Raw genomic sequence first — 17,550 nt, 5'->3', positions numbered from 1 at the left:
GACTCGGCCACCCCGATACGCCGATACACCCCACGCATCTCATTTGCCGACGACAATTGCTGCTCTCACGCCGCGTCCGCGCCACGCTCACGCCTCCCCCACCCCCCGCACTACAGGTACTCGCACTGCATGTCTGGCGCTACAAACGAGTGAGGTGAATGAGTGTGTCTATGAATGCGACGAGCGGGCAGTTGCCCGTCGCGATTATGTGTGCAACAAGGACGAGGCCGGTGCGCCATATGGGCTCGCACCGCCTCACGTGTGTGAGAGCTAGCTACCTAACACAAAGTGTTCAGAGGGGGAGACTCAAGCCGGCCGGCCGATCGCTACTATGGGCGGCCAAAGTTGGGACCGTGGCTCGGGTTGGTGACATGCAGCGGGTCGGGCCTCTCCAGAGGCGTGTCAATGCTGCCCTCGCCGCCAGAGTACGCGCCGTGGCCGTACGGGTCGTCCTCATAACGCCCGTACAGTGGCTGGCCAGTAGGCGGCGAGACGTTGTCATTGTAGTGGGCATCGAGGGGGTCGTAGTGGTGTCCTCCAGAGTCGTGGTCATAGTAGTAACCCTGGTGATCCTCGGCACTACCGTAGTGCTGCTGCTGGCCCATGTGCTCGCCAGCCTGGTAGCCGCCGTATGCAGCAGCGCCAGTGGTAGCACCCTCGAGGGCGAAGGGGTCGTAGCCGCCAGCGTTGCCGTACGTCGCGGCGTACTGGTTGTACTGGGTCATGGGCTGCGACATGGTCGAGGGGTACGACTCGGACGTCGGGTGGCTCGAGTGCACATCGTCGACCTCGTCGAGCGGCGAGCGCGAAGCGGCAGCCGAGGCAGCGGCAGCAGCAGCAGTCACCTCACGGTCGATACGCTGGCGTCTGCGGCGGCGGTAGAAGAGCAGGCCAAGGGCGCCGAGAATTGCCACAACGGCGAGACCAACGACAACGAACACACCGGCAACAGCACCGTGGTTGTTGAAGAAGGACGACGACGAGCCGCCAGACGAACCCTGGTCGAGCGAACCCGACGGGTTGTGCACAACCTGGGTAACAGTGTAGACGACACCATTCGACGTGGTAGGAATGGCCGTGGTAAATGCCGAAGGCGCAGTCGTCACGAGGTTTCCCTTCGAGTCGGTCGTGGTGAGCTTGATCAGCGTCGACGCAGTCGAGTCGGGCAATGTTGTGGGCGTCGTGACGAGCCCGGGAGTGACAAAGGTCGTCGAAGTGGTGGGCCCGACGGGGACGCCAGTAGCCGGTGCTCCAGTAGTCGTGGTCGGGGGAGTCACAATGGTGGTCGAAGTGGTGACGCCGCCAGGGTTACTGTGGTGTGGCGTCAGCCCATGATGGCCAAGAGTCTGGGTCAAGATTGCGTGCACAGTGTGCACATGCTGTTACAGGAGCACGACGCTAGGGATTGGCGCGCCTCGCCCTGGGCGACACACTCCCCTTTATCTCCCCGCTTGAAAGCAGCGGCTGCGGCACGACGGGCACAGTACTCACACTGGTGCTGGTGTAGTTGTAGGCTGAACCGGCGTGGTGGTAGGCTGGACCACTGGGGGAGGTGTAGTTGTGGGCTGGACCAGTGTAGTGGTCGGCTGCACGGGAGGAGGGGTGGTCGTCGGTTGAACCGGGGGTGGGGTGGTAGTAGGTTGAACGGGCGGCGGCGTAGTCGTCGTCGTTGGCTGAGGAGGAGGGGTGGTAGTGGTCGTGGGCTGAGGCGGAGGGGTCGTGGTGGTCGTTGGCGGCGGAGCCTCGGTCGTGGTTGTCGTGGGGGGCGGTGCCTCTGTCGTTGTGGTCGTTGGTGGTTGTTCGGTCGTTGTCGTTGGAGGTGCAGGAGTGGTAGTCGTCGGCGGAGGAGGTTCTGGTCAGGCGGACGTTCGCATCAGAATAAAAGGGTGATTTATTTCCGCAGTTGGAGGCGGCTACAATACTTGTACAATAGTGGATGTGGGATGGGGTGTGGGGGGGATGTACTCACCGGTAGTAGTGGTTGAGGGAGCAGCACTCGGCGAGGTGTCGCTCTGACGAGCCTCGAGGTGGGGTCGCTCAAACATCATCCTTGCCTCGTGGTCTGATGGGGCCGGGGCGGGTGCTCGCCGTCGACGACGGACACGCCCTTGGGGCGAGTTGGACATGGTGAGGGGGGAGGGAGGAAAGGTGGGTAGGTGAGTGAAAGTGGAAAGGGAGTTGTTGGGTTGTGTGGTGGACGGGGCTGAGGGGGAGGGTGTGGGTTATGCGATGGTGCCGAGCCGTGTCGATTGATGCTTTTTGTGTTGTGGGTCGAGGTCGTCGTCACTGATAAGGGTGTGGTGCGTGTGTGCTGCGTGCAGACTTCGTCGAGATGTAACGAGAGACGAGCAAGAGAGGAGACAAGAAGTGGAAAGGAAGAGTGTGTGAGTGGGAGTAGGAAGTGGGCACGGCAATGATGTGCAGGCAGTAGTGGTGGTGGGGTGGGTGGGTGGGAGCAGGCAGCTTGGCTGGGTGTTCAGTCTGTGCAGTGCAGTGCGTTTCGGGGGGGGGGAAGACGGGCTCAAGGGCTGAGGGATGGGAGGGTTGGATGAGACGGGTCAGTGCAGCCACCTGCCAGGCGGGCGGCGGGGTCTCACTCACCCACTCGGCGAGCGAGGGCGCGGCACAGCAGCCGCAGCGCAGAAGAAGCCTCGGCGGCAGACAGCACGGGAGGACGGCTCAGCACCCCGGCATGACCGCCGAGGTTGTCATATTGCGCCTGACGCTTAAACTCAGGGCGGCGAGCAAGGCCCGCCCTGAGTGCTGCCCCCCCTCTCTTCCCTGACACCGTTCCACTATGCAGCACCATGTACAGGGCGTTTCCGTCCAAAACCTGCCTCGTGCATTAAACTTGCTCCCTCCCATCCATAAGTTTGACGATCAAACGCACCGCGCGGCAAGTATGGCGCGGCGTGCGCGGGAGGGAGGGAGGGGCTGGCTGCGTGCAAGTGCAATACATAGTGTGCCGTCGCCCAACACGGCGACGGCAGCAGTAGCAGCATGGCACGACAAGCACAACAAACACAACACGGCACAACACCCGGCTCCCAGCTCGGCATACACACCGACTCTGTCTAGGCAGACCAACATGCCAGCATCGCCATGTCGCCATGCTGGCAACTAGGCAGGTGCAAGGTGCACATGAAGCCAAGCAAGTCGCACTCCCCTCCCTCTTGTCGTCTGTGCTCCTTTGTCCTGAACATTACGGGAGAAAAAAGGGTCCACCAAGGCACTAGAGTGCGCCTTCGCCTGAAACCTACCTCGGGGGTCACGTGATGGGGAGGTGAGGAGGTTTGAGGCGGTTTTGGTGGGTGGGTCGTGGTGCGTGGTGGCCGTGGCCGTGGCATCTGCTCGTGCAGCAAGCACGAGCATAAGGTGTGAGCAGTACAATGCGTCCTCTCCTCGTGCAGCGGGTAGTGCGGCCGTTGCATTGACTTGTGAGCTCGAGCGCAGTGGACGGGCAGATGCCCCCAATGGACTGCCACACCCCCCCGATTAATCACGTGATACGCCGGTATATGAGGTTTGAGGGGGCGCTGTGTCTTGCCCAGCGGCGTAAATGACGACAGTGGCGGACCCGGCGGCGGCGAGAGGGCCGTCATGGCCGCGACACCCAGTGGGCACTTGCACACTTGTGCAACCTGCGATATTACCCAGCGGCGACTCACCATGCGGGTGGGATCGATCTGATCTCGCAAGGCGCTGTAGCCTCGTGCCTCGTGACCGGTCCCACTGGCCCACTGGCCTTAATCAACCCCCTCGACCTCCGGCTCAGTCGTACCCACGCTACCGAGATGACCACGAAATGCCTTCGCGACCACTGCGCCACTGCGCCACTGCCATGGACGGTCGCTGGGCGACGACGACGACGACGACGACGACGACGACGGGGAGTGAATGTGGCGCGATATGCGCGATATGGCCGTGTTCTTATCGCGTCGCGCGGTCAGAGCACGCGCGTGCGAAGGCTGAATAGAATCCCTCACGCGCTTGGACAGCGATAAGAACGCGGCGTGCACTGGACGGGCTCCAAGCTCCAAGCCCGTTCCCACAGCCCGGACCAGGCCAACGCCCACCACTTGCCTCCCTCCCCCCGCCAGTCATATACAATTCATAACTCGGCATTGTAGTCCCAGAATCGAGCCAACAGTCGCGTTCGCTTCGTCGTCTCTTCGCGTCTGCTCCTCTCCGTCTGCCGCGCTCGCGCATCGCCTCGCCTCTGCACCGCCTGCAGTATCTTACAGCGCCGTCGTATGCAGCGTCGCAGCGTCGTTTTGTAGTTTCGCCATGTGTCAGTCGGTGTGGTCGGTCGGTAGTGTGGTATCGTCACGTCAGAGGGTCGAGTAGTCGGGGTTCATTGTGCAGCTGCTGCGCCACGCCACAGCCCCTACGCTCCCCTACAAGCGATAGTTGTCAAAGCTGGACGGCGCGCCGGCCGAGACGGCATTCTCGGCCTCGATCGCGCTCTCGGACGCGACGCCGTCCACCTCGCCGGCGTACGCGTCGCCGGGGAGCGGGACGGGGGGCTTGATCTTGAGGCCCTCGCCGCCAAAGCTCGCGAGGCGGATGATGCGGCGCTTGACGTCGCTCTCGCGGCGCTGGAGCTGGCCGTGCGTCGGGCCGTCGCCGTGGCCGAACGACGTCGCGAACGTGCCCGTCTCAGCTACGGTCGGGTGGGATGGGGGCTCGACGGGCGCGTCCCCGGCGTTGAGGTATGCCGAGTCGGCCGTCGCGCCACCACCACCGGGGATGTTGAGTGGCTCGGGCGGCGGCGGGGACGCCGGCTCGATGTGCTGCGGCGGGAGCGGCGCGGGCGCATTGTTCAGCTTGGACGGGTCGACTGGCGCCGACTTGCGGCGCTCGAGCGGCGGCGGCGCGAGGGCGTCCGGCGCCGTCGACATCTGGCTGGCGAGGGGCGACGTGGTGAGAGTGTGTGCGGGGTCGGGCTGGCGAGCGAGAACGCGAGCGGTGCTGCGCGGCGTGAGTGAGCGATTGAGTGATGGCTGGGAAGTGGACCGCGGGGGGTTTGTGCTGGTCGGCGCGGGTGACCCCTCGCTGTGGAGCCGCCAGCCAGGCTGCGTTCGGCATCGGCGTTGTGCGGCGGAGCGCGCGCGAGCACGACAAGTACATTGCATGCCTGCTGCACGCGCCCGGCGGAAGCAGCAGCAGCAGGCGCAGGTGGCGACTAGGGCAGGCACGCTGTCGTGCCCTCTCGCTCGCTGGGCTCTCCACTTACCTGGTTTGCACTGGGCCGTGTGGGCTGTGGGCGACGAGGTCAGTCAGCTGGAAATACGCCGAGAGGGGAGATGTCAGATGACGAAACGAGGTCGTCGCGGCTCGGGTGCGAGGGACGTCGCCGCCGCCCGCCGGTGGGAGGGGCGAGAGATTCAGACTCGAGTCACGTGTGTTCTCCACGTGGGATTTGACTCCGCGGCCGCTGCGCGCCGCGGGGCCCGATACACGCCGGGTGGAGGCGGCTCACTGGCATGCTTTGCTCGCAGCTCGCAGCTCACACTTGTTCGACTCGACATTGCGGCTCGCCGACGTGGTCGCGCTAGAGTACTTACACCCTTCCTGTCAGCATTATATCCCGTGCGCGTCTCCCCGCTTTAGGGCGCCATCACCTCCCCCTTCGCGCCGTCCTCGCCCGTCAACCCCCCACCCCTCGACGACACCTCACCATGGCCGCCCCCTCTGACGCCGCCTCGGGCAGCGCAACCCCCTCAACAGCAACGGGCACCTCAACACCAAAAGAACACGACCGCATCGCCAACTTCCGCACTGAGCTCGCGTCGCGCGGAGGCGAGGGCGAGGTCCGCGTCCTCCCCGACTCGGTGCACACGGCGCAGCTCGCAGCCGACGCGTTGGGATGCGAGGTGGGCGCGATCGCCAACTCGCTGCTCTTTGTCGACGCCCAGGGGGAGCCGGTACTCCTCCTCACGTCCGGCGCACACCGGGTCAACACCGACGCGGTGCCCGCGCGCATGGGCCTCGAGGGGAAACTGAAGCGCGCGTCCGCTGCGCAGGTGAAGCGTTTTGCCGGCCAGGTCATCGGCGGCGTCAGCCCCATCGCGCATCCTGCGCCTATTCGCACGTGGATCGACGGCTGGCTGAGAAAGTATCCTGTGCTCTGGGCCGCGGCGGGGCACCCCGCCGCAGTGTACTCTACTTCGTTTGACGAGCTGCAGCGCATGACGGGCGCCGTGGAGATCGACGTGGAGTAGAGAAGGTGGGGGGACGTCTCCAGTGCGTGTGGGCGGGGGACGGCGCTCGCCCGGGATTGCTGTGGACTTGGATATGCCACTGTCGAATCCAGCGACGGCCACCAGCGGCGCGCCCCGCCGGAGATACGGATACTGCCCAGCGGGGTGGCGCTGCCAAGCCATTCGTCAGCCGCCACCCTTGCCGACACGAGCCGGTCGGCGCACCAACGCGGCCGCCGACACTGTACAGCCATGCATGACCTATATCTTTGGGCTCAGTATGTCCGATCTGATCGGCTGCGCGGCGCGGCGTGCCGAGGGAGCGAGTGCGAGTTGCGGCGAGCACCGGCAACGCGGTGTAAAGCCCCCAAAGCACCCCCTCGCCGCCCCACCGACCCGCCGCCCCGCCGAAGAACCCAGAATACATGCGTGTATGGTATACAACTATGGAAACAATACTACTACTCGGTGTCGCTGACGCCGAGGAGGCCGCAGTCAATCACGCCCATGCAGCACTTGCCCGTGCCGCCGGGGACGAGTTCTTCTGGGTTGGTCTGGGGCGCTGGTGGCGGGGGCGGGGGGGCGAGCTGCTGCTGCTGTTGCTGTTGCTGTTGGGGCGCCGGCGCCCTGCTCGCCCCGTTTGGCTCGACGCCACCGTGTTGCTGGGGATGTGCGAATGGCAGCTGCTGGCCGGGCGAGACGACGACCGCGCCGTCGTACCATCCTTGTGGGCGGCTTGGCGCGAGGCCGGGGGATACGAGCGGGGAACTCGTGACGTGGTGCTGCTGCTGTTGCTGCTGCTGTTGCTGTTGCTGCTGTTGTTGCTGGGCCAACTGCTGCTGCTGCTGCGCCTGCGCCTGCCCCGGCGGCTGGCGCCACGACGAGCGCATATCGCTCATCGGCATGCCGGGGAGGTCGGAGCAGTCAAAGAGGCCTCCACAGCAGTTTGGGTCGAAGTTGGGCTGCTGCGGGCCGGCGCGCTGCACCGCGACGTGGGGCGGGGCGAGAGCATGCGGCGACTGGGCGTGCTGTTGCTGTTGCTGGGACATGTACGAGGCGTACGATGCGCCCGACACGCCCGAGATGTCGCTCATCGCGCTGAGTGCCGGGCTTGCCGGGCCGCCATCAGCGCCGACGACGTCGCTCCCGTGCACTGACGGCGCGACGAAGTGCCCTGGTCCCGCAGGCGACGGGGGCGGCGGCAGCTGCTGGGCTGCCGGTGCGCCCGCGCCGCCGCCGCCGCCGCCGGCCGCCGCGACGGCTGCCGGGTCGAGGCTGTCGAGACCGCGCAGCGCAGTCAGCAGCTGCGCGCGCGCAGCGTCAATCACGCCCTGCTGCGCCGCCGTCAGGCTGTAGCTCGACGGCACGCACGCGCGGAGCTCGGCGACCTCGGCGCGGAGCGACGTGTTTTCAGAGGTCAGGCGCACGACGGCGTCCTCTAGTTCTTTCTGCGGAGGGGGTTGGTCAGCGCCGCCGAGCTAGCGTAAAAAGCCTCAAGCTCTCGACTCACCAGCTTGGCTGCCCGTCTGGCGCGGTAGTCGCGCTGGTTGATCAGACTGCGCGTCGGCGTCAGGCTGTGGTCTATTGAGCGTCCGCGCGGCATTGTCGTGGAGTGTTGTGCGGCGTCGTCGGCGTCGGCGTCGGCGTCGGGCGCATCGCACAGTGGGCAGAGTGTCAAGTGGGTCTTGTCTGGCGCCAGTCGAGTGTGGTGGTGCTGTTTTTAAAGACCGCCGCTGCTGGGTTAGTGGTCTTTGCCGTCACGATCGCGGAATGTTATTTTGAGTGTGTTCGGTTGACCGGGCTGGCGGCTGGGCGGGGCGGGGCGCCTGGGCTGCCTGCCTGGCTGGCCGGAGACAAATCCGTCGGTGCTTACTTGCTGCAGCTGCCCTGCCCGCCGAGGGACGCTGACCGAGCGTGGCGTTCGGTGGGTGGGTGGGTACAACGTGTAACAGCGCAGCACCCAGCACCCAGTACCCACCTGCCCAGGCCCTGACCCAGCGCAGCATTCTCTATTGTCTCTTGGAAAAAAGTTACATCCTATGGTACATTTACACGGGCGCTGCGTACGACGTCTGTCCGTCCGACCCGAATCCGACTCAATAGCCCTAAACAGCTCCCTAAATCCAGCCAAAGTTGCGGAACCCCTTGAAGCGCCCAGCAGCAGCGGCGGCAGGCGCCGCGCCGTCGTCGTTGAGCGGCACGAACGTCGCCTTGGGGCTGTGGCTCGGGCTGTGGGTCGGCGTGTTGTCGACCGTGGGCATGGACGAGGCCGCCGACGACGCGGGCGAGGATAGAGGCGACCAAGTGGGCTCGGGGTTGGGCGAGCTCGTCGTTGACGGGGAGGCTGCTGCTGCTGCCGCTGCCGCTGCCGCAGCGGTGCCGATCGCTGGCGTCGATGGCTGGGCGGTCGCCGCCGGCGCGTGCGCGTGCGGCGCAGGGGTAGGCCCGCGAGACGCCGCTACGCCGCCGTCTGCGCTCACGCCGCCCGCCGCCGCCTCGCCCGGCGGCGTGGTCGTCGGCTGGTGCTGCTCGTGCTGGTGGTGGTGGATCTCGGGCGACCCGACACTGGCCGTGCCGGACATTGCCGAGGTCGGACGCGTAGGTGTGGCCGTGGGCTGGGGGCTTGGCGTCGTCGTGGGCGACGGCGCGAATGGCGCTTGGAGCTGGGACTGGTGCTGCAGCGGCGTTTGTTGTTGCTGCATCGGTGCTGCGACGGCGTAGGGGAACCCTTCAGCCGGCACGAGGGCCATGCCGCCATTTTGGGTAGGCACCTGCACGACGGCAAACGACACTGCGCGTCTGAGCGTGCGCTCGGCGTCCGAGTCGTGGTGGTGGTGGTGTTGGTGGCGCGCTGCCGAGGGCAGCACGAGGGCCGCAGGCGCCGTGACAGGGCCGTACGTCAGCTTCTTCTTATATGCGCGGCTGAAGATCTTGCCGATCGCAAGCCACATGTGGTACGCCGACCAGAGGTGCTTTATCTGGGCGAGGATGTCGGGCTTGACCGTCATCATGAGCAGGCCGCGCGCACGGTTCTCGCGCTGCTGCCAGTCGGTCCACTGGGCCTGCATGTCGGCGTTCCATGTCGGCTGGTTGGGCGCGCGCGCGTTTGACCGCGGGCGATGCACGCCGGCGACCTCGGACGCGGGGTAGACGACCCCGCGGTCCTTGGGGTTCTCGGGGTCGACGCCACGCCGGAACGGCTCGCGCTCGACCCCGAGCAGCACCGGCTGGATGCCCCAGATGAGCGACAGCCCCTCGATCGAGTGCGCCCACTCCTCGTAGCCGGAAAAGTCGACAGTGAGCGCGAGTTTGGTGATGAGGTTGGAGATGTCGACGCTCATGGCGGGAGGAAGGGGAAGGGGAGGGGGAGGGAAGAGGGCTCGGACCGAGCCGGCGGCAGGCACGGGGAGGTGCCGGCGGATGGCACTCGGCCTAGACAATGTCAGCGAGGTCGCCCCCCAGGCTCCGACACCTGCCACTCACTCACTTACTCTGTGCAGCTCAATCACTCCGTCGGACCGAGCCAGATCCGAGTTGTCCGAGTCGGGTGTGTCTTGCTTGCCCTGCTGCTAGGACAGGGAAGGAGAGGCGGCAGCGGGCGGATGTGTGCTCGGTCAAGCCAGGCAGTCTATTCAGCCAAGTGTCAGCCGAGTGAGTGAGATCTGGCAGGTCGCGGTCCACACGAACGCTAGTGGGCGGGCCCAAGGTGTGGCTGCGGCTTGTCGGGGAATGAGTGAGTGGGTGCAAACGAGTGTGAGCAATTGTTGAGACGAGTTGTGCAACGGCGTGAAAAGTTTGGGACGAGGGCAGCGCACATGCCTCGAGGAGGAGGCGAGCGACGAGCACGGTTCATGGATCTGCGCGCGGGCGGCGAGGTCGGGAAGGGAGTCAAGGAGAGCAACGAGCGCCGCGACGATTGACACCGGCGGCGGCGAGGGTCTGGCCCCACCGACAGACTGACCCACCCCACAGCGACAGCAACAGCTATGAGCAAGCAGGTCCAGCGTCGCATGCTTGGTGCTGCTGCCCCCTTGCCCTGCATCACCCCCACTCGGGCCACTCCCAGATGAGTGCTACTTTGCCAAGGGGACCAAGGTTTACACCGTGGTGTCATGATCTGACGGATTTCCGCGCCGCCACAAGGGGTAAGCTCGGAAACTGGCAACAATGAGCCAGGGGAAGCAAGGGCTATTAAAGCGTGACGCGGCGACGCTGCGGTAACGTACTCTCTCGTCGCATTGTCATCATGCCGCATACTTGTGCTGCAGGTAGCTGTACTGGTCGAAAGCGCACCACAGCCGCGCAATCTCGGCATAGTCGCCCGCCTGCACCGTTGCGCGGATCACGCGCCGCGCCTTGCCTTCTTTCGCGGCCCACGCCGTCCAGGCTGCACGCCGCACCGCGAGCGTAGTGACCAGCGGGGTCGCGCCCGGGCCGGAGGGCATGTGGTCCCCGGCGATCTCGGGCGCGTCGGCTGGGCGCGCGTTGATCGGCGTCTCTGTCGCGTGCGCGTCGCCCTCGTCGTCTTCGCCGTCGTCCTCGCTGTCGCTGTTGAGCGCGGACACATGCGCACACGCCTCGGCGTGTGCGTCCATCGTCGTCGGGCTTGTCGCTGGGCTTGATGGCGGCGCGCCCGCACGCGCAGGCGTAGCCGGGAGGATGTGGACGCGCGGCGCGTCGACGACAGGCGAGGAGGAAGGCTGCACCCGAGTCGACTCGTCGCTACGCAGCGAGGGCGGGGCGTGTGGAGGCGGAGGAGGTGCGGTACTCCGCCGCCCAGGCTCGGTGTCGCGCCGGTCGAGGATACCCCCCGCGTCCATGTCAGGAAGCACCGCACGCCGGCGGCCCACTGCCGCACGTTGGCGCGCGTGAGCGTCGGGATGAAGCCGGCTGCTAGGGTGTCTGCGCGCGGCGTGGCTGGGGCTGCTGTGGGCGATGGGCTGGCGGGCATGGCGGGGGGTGGGGGGGGGGGGGCGGGGGGTTCGAGACAGGCAGGCGTCTGGCAGTCCCGCTGGTGGTGTTTAGGTCGTGACGACGACAGCAACGCTCCCTTGTCCTCCTCCTACATAAGTACCTGCTCGTGTCCGCTGCGAAGAAGCATTCGCGCTCGACAACAAGGGGGAGACGCGGAGCACTCGCCGTTGCGGGCGGACGAGCAGCGCCACAAAGGAGGGGGTAGTTGTCCTTGTCGCCGGCCTTGTCCTTGTCCGTGTATTTGTCCTTGTGTTGCCCGACTCATGCATTCTATAGTATTATACACAGTGATAGATGATGCCGCAGTCCACACCCGTGCGTGTGCACTACACTGGCGCCGGCGCGCCCGCAGCCGCGGCAGCCGCCTCGTTCTCCTCTTTGGTGCCCCAGCGCAGCTTGCCCTGGAACCAGACGGAGAGGTACGTCAGCGCCAGCAGCACTGGCACCTCGACCATCGGGCCGAGGGTGGCGGCTAGGGCCTGGTCCGAGCCTACGCCGAAGACGGCGACGGCGACGGCGATGGCGAGCTCGAAGCTGAAGCGAGGTGTCAGCATGCCTCGTCCACACCGGCAGCGCCGTCACACTCGAGCCGACTCACTTGTTGCTTGCCGCGGTGAACGACTGCACGACCGCCTTGTCGTAGTCGTAGCCCGCTGCGATGCCGCGCTTGCGGGACAGCCAGTTGAACAGAGCAAACACCAAACTCCACATGATGGCAAAGTAGAGCGCCAGGGGAACCATGACGCGGAAGACGATGCCGATGTGCGAGAGGATACGGGTCGCCTGCTGCATGCAGATGAGGATGATGCTGGGGCGTGCGTCAGTGGACGACCTGAGAGAGGGTCGGACTACCCCACTCACGTATACAGCAGCCCGATGAGCGCGAGCGGGCTAAACCACGTCAAGAACGGGCCCTCGAAGCGCTTCTCGCCGAGCAGCGCGCGCATGCCGAACCGCGTGACCACGCCCGCGAGCAGCGGGATGCCGAGGTAGATGAGCACGTCGATGGCCGTCTTGCCGTACTGCAGCCGGATGGAGCCCTTGCTGATGACGTTGATGAACAGGAGCGACATGGGCGAGAAGAGCACCATCTGGAGGACCGAGTTGATAATCACGAGGATCGCGCAGTAGTTTGTGTCGCCGCCCGCGAGCGTGCTCCAGATCATCACCATGGCGATGCACCGCGCAATCCCGACGAGCAGCACGCCGTCGCGGAACGTCGGCTGGTCGGGCAGCGTCGCGAACGCGAGCGCGAGCATGACGAATGGCGCGATGATCCAGTTAATTAGCAGGGACCAGGCGATGTGTTTCCAGATGAGCACACTCGAGAAGATGGCGGGAAAGCGCTCGTATTGCACTGGGAGAGAAGTGTCAGAACGGCCTCGTCAGTGGTTCGGTTGCACCCACCCTTCGTGAGGATAGGCCACATCATGACGAGCAGGCCGACGACAATAGCTAAAAAGGTCAGTTACCAGCCTATACCACACGCTCAGCACGCACGAATCGACACGCCGTTCAGGCTCGCGCCTTCGAGCACCCTGTCCACATCTTTGGCGTACTTGCCTGTTGCGGGTCAGCCTTTCGTATACACACCAATAACGCACCGATAACAATACCGAGCACGATGGCGATGAATATCAGCAGGGGGAGGAGGCGGTCGATCCAGCCGAGTCCCGAGGCGATACGTGCTGTGGTGTGAGCGGGTCCGGCGGATCAACCAAGGGAGGACTCACCAGCACTAGACTTCGGGGTTGGTGCAGGCGCCAGCGTCGCCTGCTGCAGCTCCTGCGGAGCCTCCTTGACCGGCATGTCCTTTACGCTCATTGTCGATGTCGCGCTGTGCATTCTCTGTGGTTGTTGGCGACGGACCGACACTGATGAGAGCGAGCCACAGAGATTTATGTTGTTGCTGGTCGGCTCTGATTCGCGCGTCATCAAATTGGAGTGGCCAATTTGATGGTGCCGCCTGGTGGGAATTTGATGTTCGAGGCAGCAGGCAGGCGTTATCGGCGGCGCTGTTTGAGCGGCGATATGTCGCATGCACGTTGTGCAGTATGCATGCAAGTGGACGTGGAACGTGCTGGGCGTGTTGGACTGCCTGCTCGACATCTTACTGACTGCTGCACGCCAAGTAGCCGAGAATCAATTTGATGATGCTGACTGTCGGTACAATTTGATGATTGCTGACTTGTTGACGGCGACTGACATTGCTTGGCAGCCTGCCATCATCATATCGTCGTGTCTGCTAGATGAAATCGGCGCCGCCGATCCACGGACCTCCGCCGCTGCTTGGCTGATGACAGTACTCTGGCAGTTGAGTGGCAATTTGAAGAAGGCAGTGGCCATGGCTGCTACTGCAGACGAGTGGCCTGTGCCGATTGGCCCGACGTGTGTGTTCGGCCCGAAGCAATCTGACGAGCCTCAGAGTCTACACACCACTGCATCTAGCGAAGGGGCCACTACCCCCAGAAGAACATTATCACGTCTAACAACAGAAGACCGCCTACGCCTACGCCTACGCCGTCGCCGTCGCCTTCTCTGCCCCCTCGCGCGCCTCAAGCTCAGCGAGGCTCCCCGCCTCGCCGCCAAACACGACCGGCACGTCGGCCTTATCCCCGAGCTCGGGCGCCAGGTTGGCCATGTAGCTGACCACGACAAACTTCTTCGCCGTCTCAGCCGAGATGAACAGGCGCACGGCGGAGAACACCCAGCTCATGAGCAGCGGCACGCCGACGAAAAACTTGCGGCTCAGCGTCTCGGGGTAGTGCGCGGCCATGAGCTCGATGGTCGCCTTGGACGCCGCCTTGACGTGCGGGTCCATCCGGAGGAACGACACGCCGTCGTACACGTGCACTTGGGCGAGGCGGTGCGGGTCGTCGCCTTGGCCGTAGTCGGGGATCGGGGTGCTCGTGTGCGCCAGGTCGAGACGCGCGACGGCGCGCTCCATCAGCGCGACGCGCCAGTGCAGGAAGCTGTCCAAGGTGTCAGCTGGCTCTCGCCTCCCAACGTCTGTCTCACTCACCGATCAAGATCGCCAAACGTTGCGCTGAGGCTCTTGACCGCGCCATAAACGTTCCAAGTCACGACCTCGCGCGTGCCGGCGCCAACACCAACGGTCGTGACGTATCCCAGGCCGTCAAAGTCGGCGCCGTACTCGCGCGGGTCGGCCCCAGCGTCGAGCCCAAACTCCTTGCGCCAGCGCAGCGTCTTCTCGAGCGCCGCGGCGGCCTGGTCGACATCGTTGGCCACGCTGCGGAGGTACTTCTGCAGCACGAGCAGTGTGGAGAAGGCGGCCGGCTCGGCGGCGGACAGCGTCACGCCCCAGATGTGCGGGTGCTCCGCGGCTGAAAGGATGGCGGGCAGGCGGGCGAACAAGGCAGCGATGGGCGTGTCGGGGGTCAACTCCCAGGTCGGTGCGGCGGTAGCGGCGGGGGTGGAGGTGAGGGCCTTGGTTGGCTCGGCGGCGGTAGCGGGCGCGGGCTCGGCGGGCGTGTCTCCGGTGGCGACGGTCGCGGGCTCGGCAGTCGGAACTGCATCGGGCGCAGTGTGTCCGGAAGTCGGTGCTGTAGCCTCCGCGACGGCCGCGGGGGCCGGCTCGGTCTTGACCTCGGCGCTCATCTTGGCGTACGTGGGTGGCGAGAGACGAACAGCAGATAGCAGTGTCGACGTGTAAGAAAAGTCGCTGCTGCGGTGCGCGCGGCGTCGGCCGATGGAAATGTTGAAATGTTGTCAATCCAGGACGCGAGTCTGTGGGTTGTGTGTTATCTGATTACGGGAGTAAAACCGGGCGGAGTCTCCGACCCGCTCGCTGGGTGGCACTCTGTGCAGGTCATGTAGAAGTAGATGCATAAGACTGCAGCTGTGCGATAAGTTGAGGATGCTTGTGCCACAGCTGCGTTTGACTTTGTCGGTTCGTCGTGGCGGACAATGTTGGGCCACTGCTGTGCCGCTGTTGTTTCAGTGGTTGTTTTCTCCAGGTACCTTCTCGAGGCAGCATGTGTCGACCTACCTCCATCACTGTGGCCTTGCTTGTCCGACTCATTACTGCCCGCCTCATATTATGCATTGTCATCACCTCGTCTCAACAACACTCTCGTCCTCTCTTCCACTCATCTTCGCACTTTTCTCTCCCCACCTTCTCAAACCTCCAAGCCATGGTCAACCACGACAAGCCCCAGACCGGCCCCTCTTCCTCCATGGAGCCTTCCCTCCAAGCTGCCACATCTGCGGTACCCTCCCCGGCGACGAGGCTCGTCGACCTCATGACCGAGATGAAGGTGCTCCGCGAGCGCCTCCTCGCCCTCAAGAAGAGGCTGGCCGCCGCCGTAGAATTGGCACGCTCCCGTGCGGTGAGAGCCGCCGTCCGCGCCACAGAGGAAAGGGTGCGCCGCGAGCGCCTCCGCGTCTTCATGAAGAGGCTGGCGGCTGCCAATGAGGCCAGAACGAACGGCACCGACCCGTACGCGCAGGGCGAGATCGATGGCCCGCGCGGCGACGCCTCTGTCGGCCCTGTTGTCGAGACCACCGACACTGATGGCCCCAACGAAGGAGAGGACTCGGAGGGAGGTAAACTTGCCTCTCGCAACGACGGTGGCAGCCCCACCAACGGCGACCCGGCCAAGCGCAGTGATGGACTCCAGTGGCCAATTCCCAGTATCAACAACAAGCCCAGCGGCGGCGACCTTGGCACTTGCGTCGACGATGGCGGCCACGATAGCTGCGACACCCCGAAGCGCAGTGATGGGCTCCAGTGGCCGATTCCGAGGGTCAATAACAAGCCCGTAGCCACTGTTCAGTTTGGCCAGTGATCAACAAACAATCAAGTACATACCCTCGTCGTAGCCTCGTGCGTACAACTCTTGCATGCATCACTCCTGGCCTGCGAAATCGTTCGCACCAAAACGGCGGTGTTGGTGCGGAGCTGGTGTTGTGTAATTGGGTGCGAGGGGGAGTGCCACCCCTCCTCGTTGTGTCTGCCCTCTTTCGCCATGCCCTCCCACGCTGCATCACCGCCGCCTGCTGCACCCATCATGGCGCTGCAGGCATAGGTATATCTGCCTCATCCTGCATTGCTAACCGTCTCCTCATCCACTCCTCTCTCCCTTCTCTCGTTGGTCAGCTCCATCCGACCTCGTATATTTTTTTGCTTTTTATCCGCGTTAGAAACACACTGCTACCCCACCCCAATACACTCCTACACAACCATGCCCAAGCTCCAGACCGCTCCCACCAAGCCTGCGCGCTTCAACCCCATTTACGCCCCTCCCAACCCGGCCGGCGAGGACGAGGAAGCGGCCAAGTTGGCTCTCAGGGTAAGTACTCCTCTCCACCACTCGCCCCCCCCAGCGTCCGCTGACACCAATGCCACAGGTCCGCCGTGACCCCCTTTTCTCTGTCCTTGAGACGGTGGAGCGGACATACCGCGAGTGGCAGGAGGCGAGCAAGGTCGTCAAGGACCTCAAGGTGCGCCGGGACGCCGCCAAGGCGGCCATGCTGGAGTCGTCTAAGGCCTGCCGCGCCCCCGTCACCGAGCTCGAGAAGCAGCTCGCCGAATCCATGAGCGCCGAAGACTTGATCGCCCAGGTGGAGGACAAAAACGACAACAAGGAGGCATGGAAGCGCGCTGTGACCGAGTGTGGCGACGCCGAGGTCCACGCCGAGACCAAGCGCCTCGAGTACATGGACGCATTTGCGCTCAAGGCGCGCCTCGTCGCCCGCGAGGCCGCACTCCGCAACAGGGCCCACCACGCGTCCGAGTGCACCCTCGCGTGCGCGCGCCCCAACGCCAAGCCGGTCCCCGACACACACAACTGCGACGTCTGCCACTCGTACGTCACGGCCATCCCCACGGACATGTACACCAAGTCCGACGACGGGGTCGTCGCGGCTGGCATCCTCATTGCCAGCGCTGTAGCCCGACCGACAGCACCACTGGTGTCGACTACTGACGGTGTTTCGGGGCAGTAAGTTCTGCATCTCCGAAGCTTGGGAGCAACGGGCTGACAACCGTCCACAGCCTGGGGTCTCCTCCGGCGAGTCAAGACGTCTGTTATTCCGTTGTACCCGGCTCAAATGAACCATGAGCCTCTATCCATATTCCTTGTCGCTTTGTAATCATATGAATGTGTTGTTGTCGTCGCACCGAAGCACACTGACTGGCCATTGGCGACGAGGGCTGGACGGTGCAACCCCCCCCCCCCCCCCGACGCCGCAGCCCCCCCCTCCATCCAACACACCGCCCCACGCGCACACATGAGGCCGACTGCACGCCAGATGCGCTGGGCCATCTCCCTTTGGATTCCTGTTGCTCCCCATCCCCCCTGCTCCATTCCCCAGCTCGCTCTCCATCCTTTCTCTTCACTATCCACTCGCT

General features: G+C 64.6%; 7 protein-coding genes across 8 annotated transcripts; 3 read left to right on the top strand and 4 right to left on the bottom strand.

Moving 5' to 3' along the window:
* Nucleotides 1–108: 108 nt before the first annotated feature.
* On the bottom strand, nt 109–2,405 carry GP (Envelopment polyprotein). The gene is made up of 3 exons (XM_062769444.1): nt 1,970–2,405; nt 1,492–1,852; nt 109–1,311 (listed from the first exon to the last, which is right to left on the bottom strand). Exons 1-3 carry the CDS (start codon nt 2,124–2,126, stop codon nt 330–332), a joined length of 1,500 nt encoding a protein of 499 aa, XP_062625428.1. The 5' UTR covers nt 2,127–2,405; the 3' UTR covers nt 109–329.
* Nucleotides 2,406–4,397: 1,992 nt separating this feature from the next.
* On the bottom strand, nt 4,398–4,901 carry LOC62_02G002918 (uncharacterized protein; the record flags this gene model as incomplete). The annotated part of the gene is made up of 1 exon (XM_062769443.1): nt 4,398–4,901. One exon carries the CDS (start codon nt 4,899–4,901, stop codon nt 4,398–4,400), a length of 504 nt encoding a protein of 167 aa, XP_062625427.1.
* Nucleotides 4,902–5,681: 780 nt separating this feature from the next.
* LOC62_02G002917 (uncharacterized protein) lies at nt 5,682–6,224 on the top strand (the record flags this gene model as incomplete). The annotated part of the gene is made up of 1 exon (XM_062769442.1): nt 5,682–6,224. The coding sequence occupies one exon, from the start codon at nt 5,682–5,684 to the stop codon at nt 6,222–6,224; it is 543 nt and encodes a 180-aa protein (XP_062625426.1).
* A 2,096-nt stretch (nt 6,225–8,320) lies between these two features.
* On the bottom strand, nt 8,321–13,170 carry acr3 (the record flags this gene model as incomplete). Of its 2 annotated transcripts, XM_062769440.1 has the most annotated exons (7): nt 11,425–11,711; nt 11,776–11,985; nt 12,039–12,534; nt 12,585–12,632; nt 12,678–12,740; nt 12,782–12,865; nt 12,911–13,170. In XM_062769440.1, 7 exons carry the CDS (start codon nt 13,110–13,112, stop codon nt 11,504–11,506), a joined length of 1,311 nt encoding a protein of 436 aa, XP_062625424.1. The 2 variants fall into 2 exon arrangements, with proteins under 2 accessions (XP_062625425.1, XP_062625424.1); XM_062769441.1 differs by lacking the exons at nt 11,425–11,711; nt 11,776–11,985; nt 12,039–12,534; ... (2 more) ...; nt 12,782–12,865; nt 12,911–13,170 and adding exons at nt 8,321–8,512; nt 8,684–9,582; nt 10,430–10,442.
* Nucleotides 13,171–13,471: 301 nt separating this feature from the next.
* SFH5 (Phosphatidylinositol transfer protein SFH5) lies at nt 13,472–14,890 on the bottom strand. The gene is made up of 2 exons (XM_062769439.1): nt 14,200–14,890; nt 13,472–14,149 (listed from the first exon to the last, which is right to left on the bottom strand). Exons 1-2 carry the CDS (start codon nt 14,793–14,795, stop codon nt 13,693–13,695), a joined length of 1,053 nt encoding a protein of 350 aa, XP_062625423.1. The 5' UTR covers nt 14,796–14,890; the 3' UTR covers nt 13,472–13,692.
* A 441-nt stretch (nt 14,891–15,331) lies between these two features.
* On the top strand, nt 15,332–15,985 carry LOC62_02G002914 (uncharacterized protein; the record flags this gene model as incomplete). Its single annotated transcript, XM_062769438.1, has 1 exon — nt 15,332–15,985. The coding sequence occupies one exon, from the start codon at nt 15,332–15,334 to the stop codon at nt 15,983–15,985; it is 654 nt and encodes a 217-aa protein (XP_062625422.1).
* A 396-nt stretch (nt 15,986–16,381) lies between these two features.
* LOC62_02G002913 (uncharacterized protein) lies at nt 16,382–17,144 on the top strand (the record flags this gene model as incomplete). The annotated part of the gene is made up of 2 exons (XM_062769437.1): nt 16,382–16,489; nt 16,548–17,144. The coding sequence occupies 2 exons, from the start codon at nt 16,382–16,384 to the stop codon at nt 17,142–17,144; spliced, it is 705 nt and encodes a 234-aa protein (XP_062625421.1).
* Between the last annotated feature and the right edge of the window lie 406 nt (nt 17,145–17,550).

The sequence above is a fragment of the Vanrija pseudolonga genome, chromosome 2 (assembly GCF_020906515.1).
Source record: "Vanrija pseudolonga chromosome 2, complete sequence".
Classification (NCBI taxonomy): domain Eukaryota; kingdom Fungi; phylum Basidiomycota; class Tremellomycetes; order Trichosporonales; family Trichosporonaceae; genus Vanrija; species Vanrija pseudolonga.
This window is presented reverse-complemented; position numbering and strand designations above follow the sequence as displayed.

Bases quoted from the DNA above. Each gene is read 5' to 3' on its own strand.
- GP (XM_062769444.1), bottom strand. From the start codon at position 2,126: ATGTCCAACTCGCCCCAAGGGCGTGTCCGTCGTCGACGGCGAGCACCC. The intron at 1,853-1,969 runs GTGAGTACATCC...CCGCCTGACCAG, and splicing joins TCCCTCAACCACTACTACCG to AACCTCCTCCGCCGACGACT. The intron at 1,312-1,491 runs GTGAGTACTGTG...GCCACACCACAG, and splicing joins ACAACTACACCAGCACCAGT to TAACCCTGGCGGCGTCACCA.
- SFH5 (XM_062769439.1), bottom strand. From the start codon at position 14,795: ATGAGCGCCGAGGTCAAGACCGAGCCGGCCCCCGCGGCCGTCGCGGAG. The intron at 14,150-14,199 runs GTGAGTGAGACA...CACCTTGGACAG, and splicing joins ACGTTTGGCGATCTTGATCG to CTTCCTGCACTGGCGCGTCG.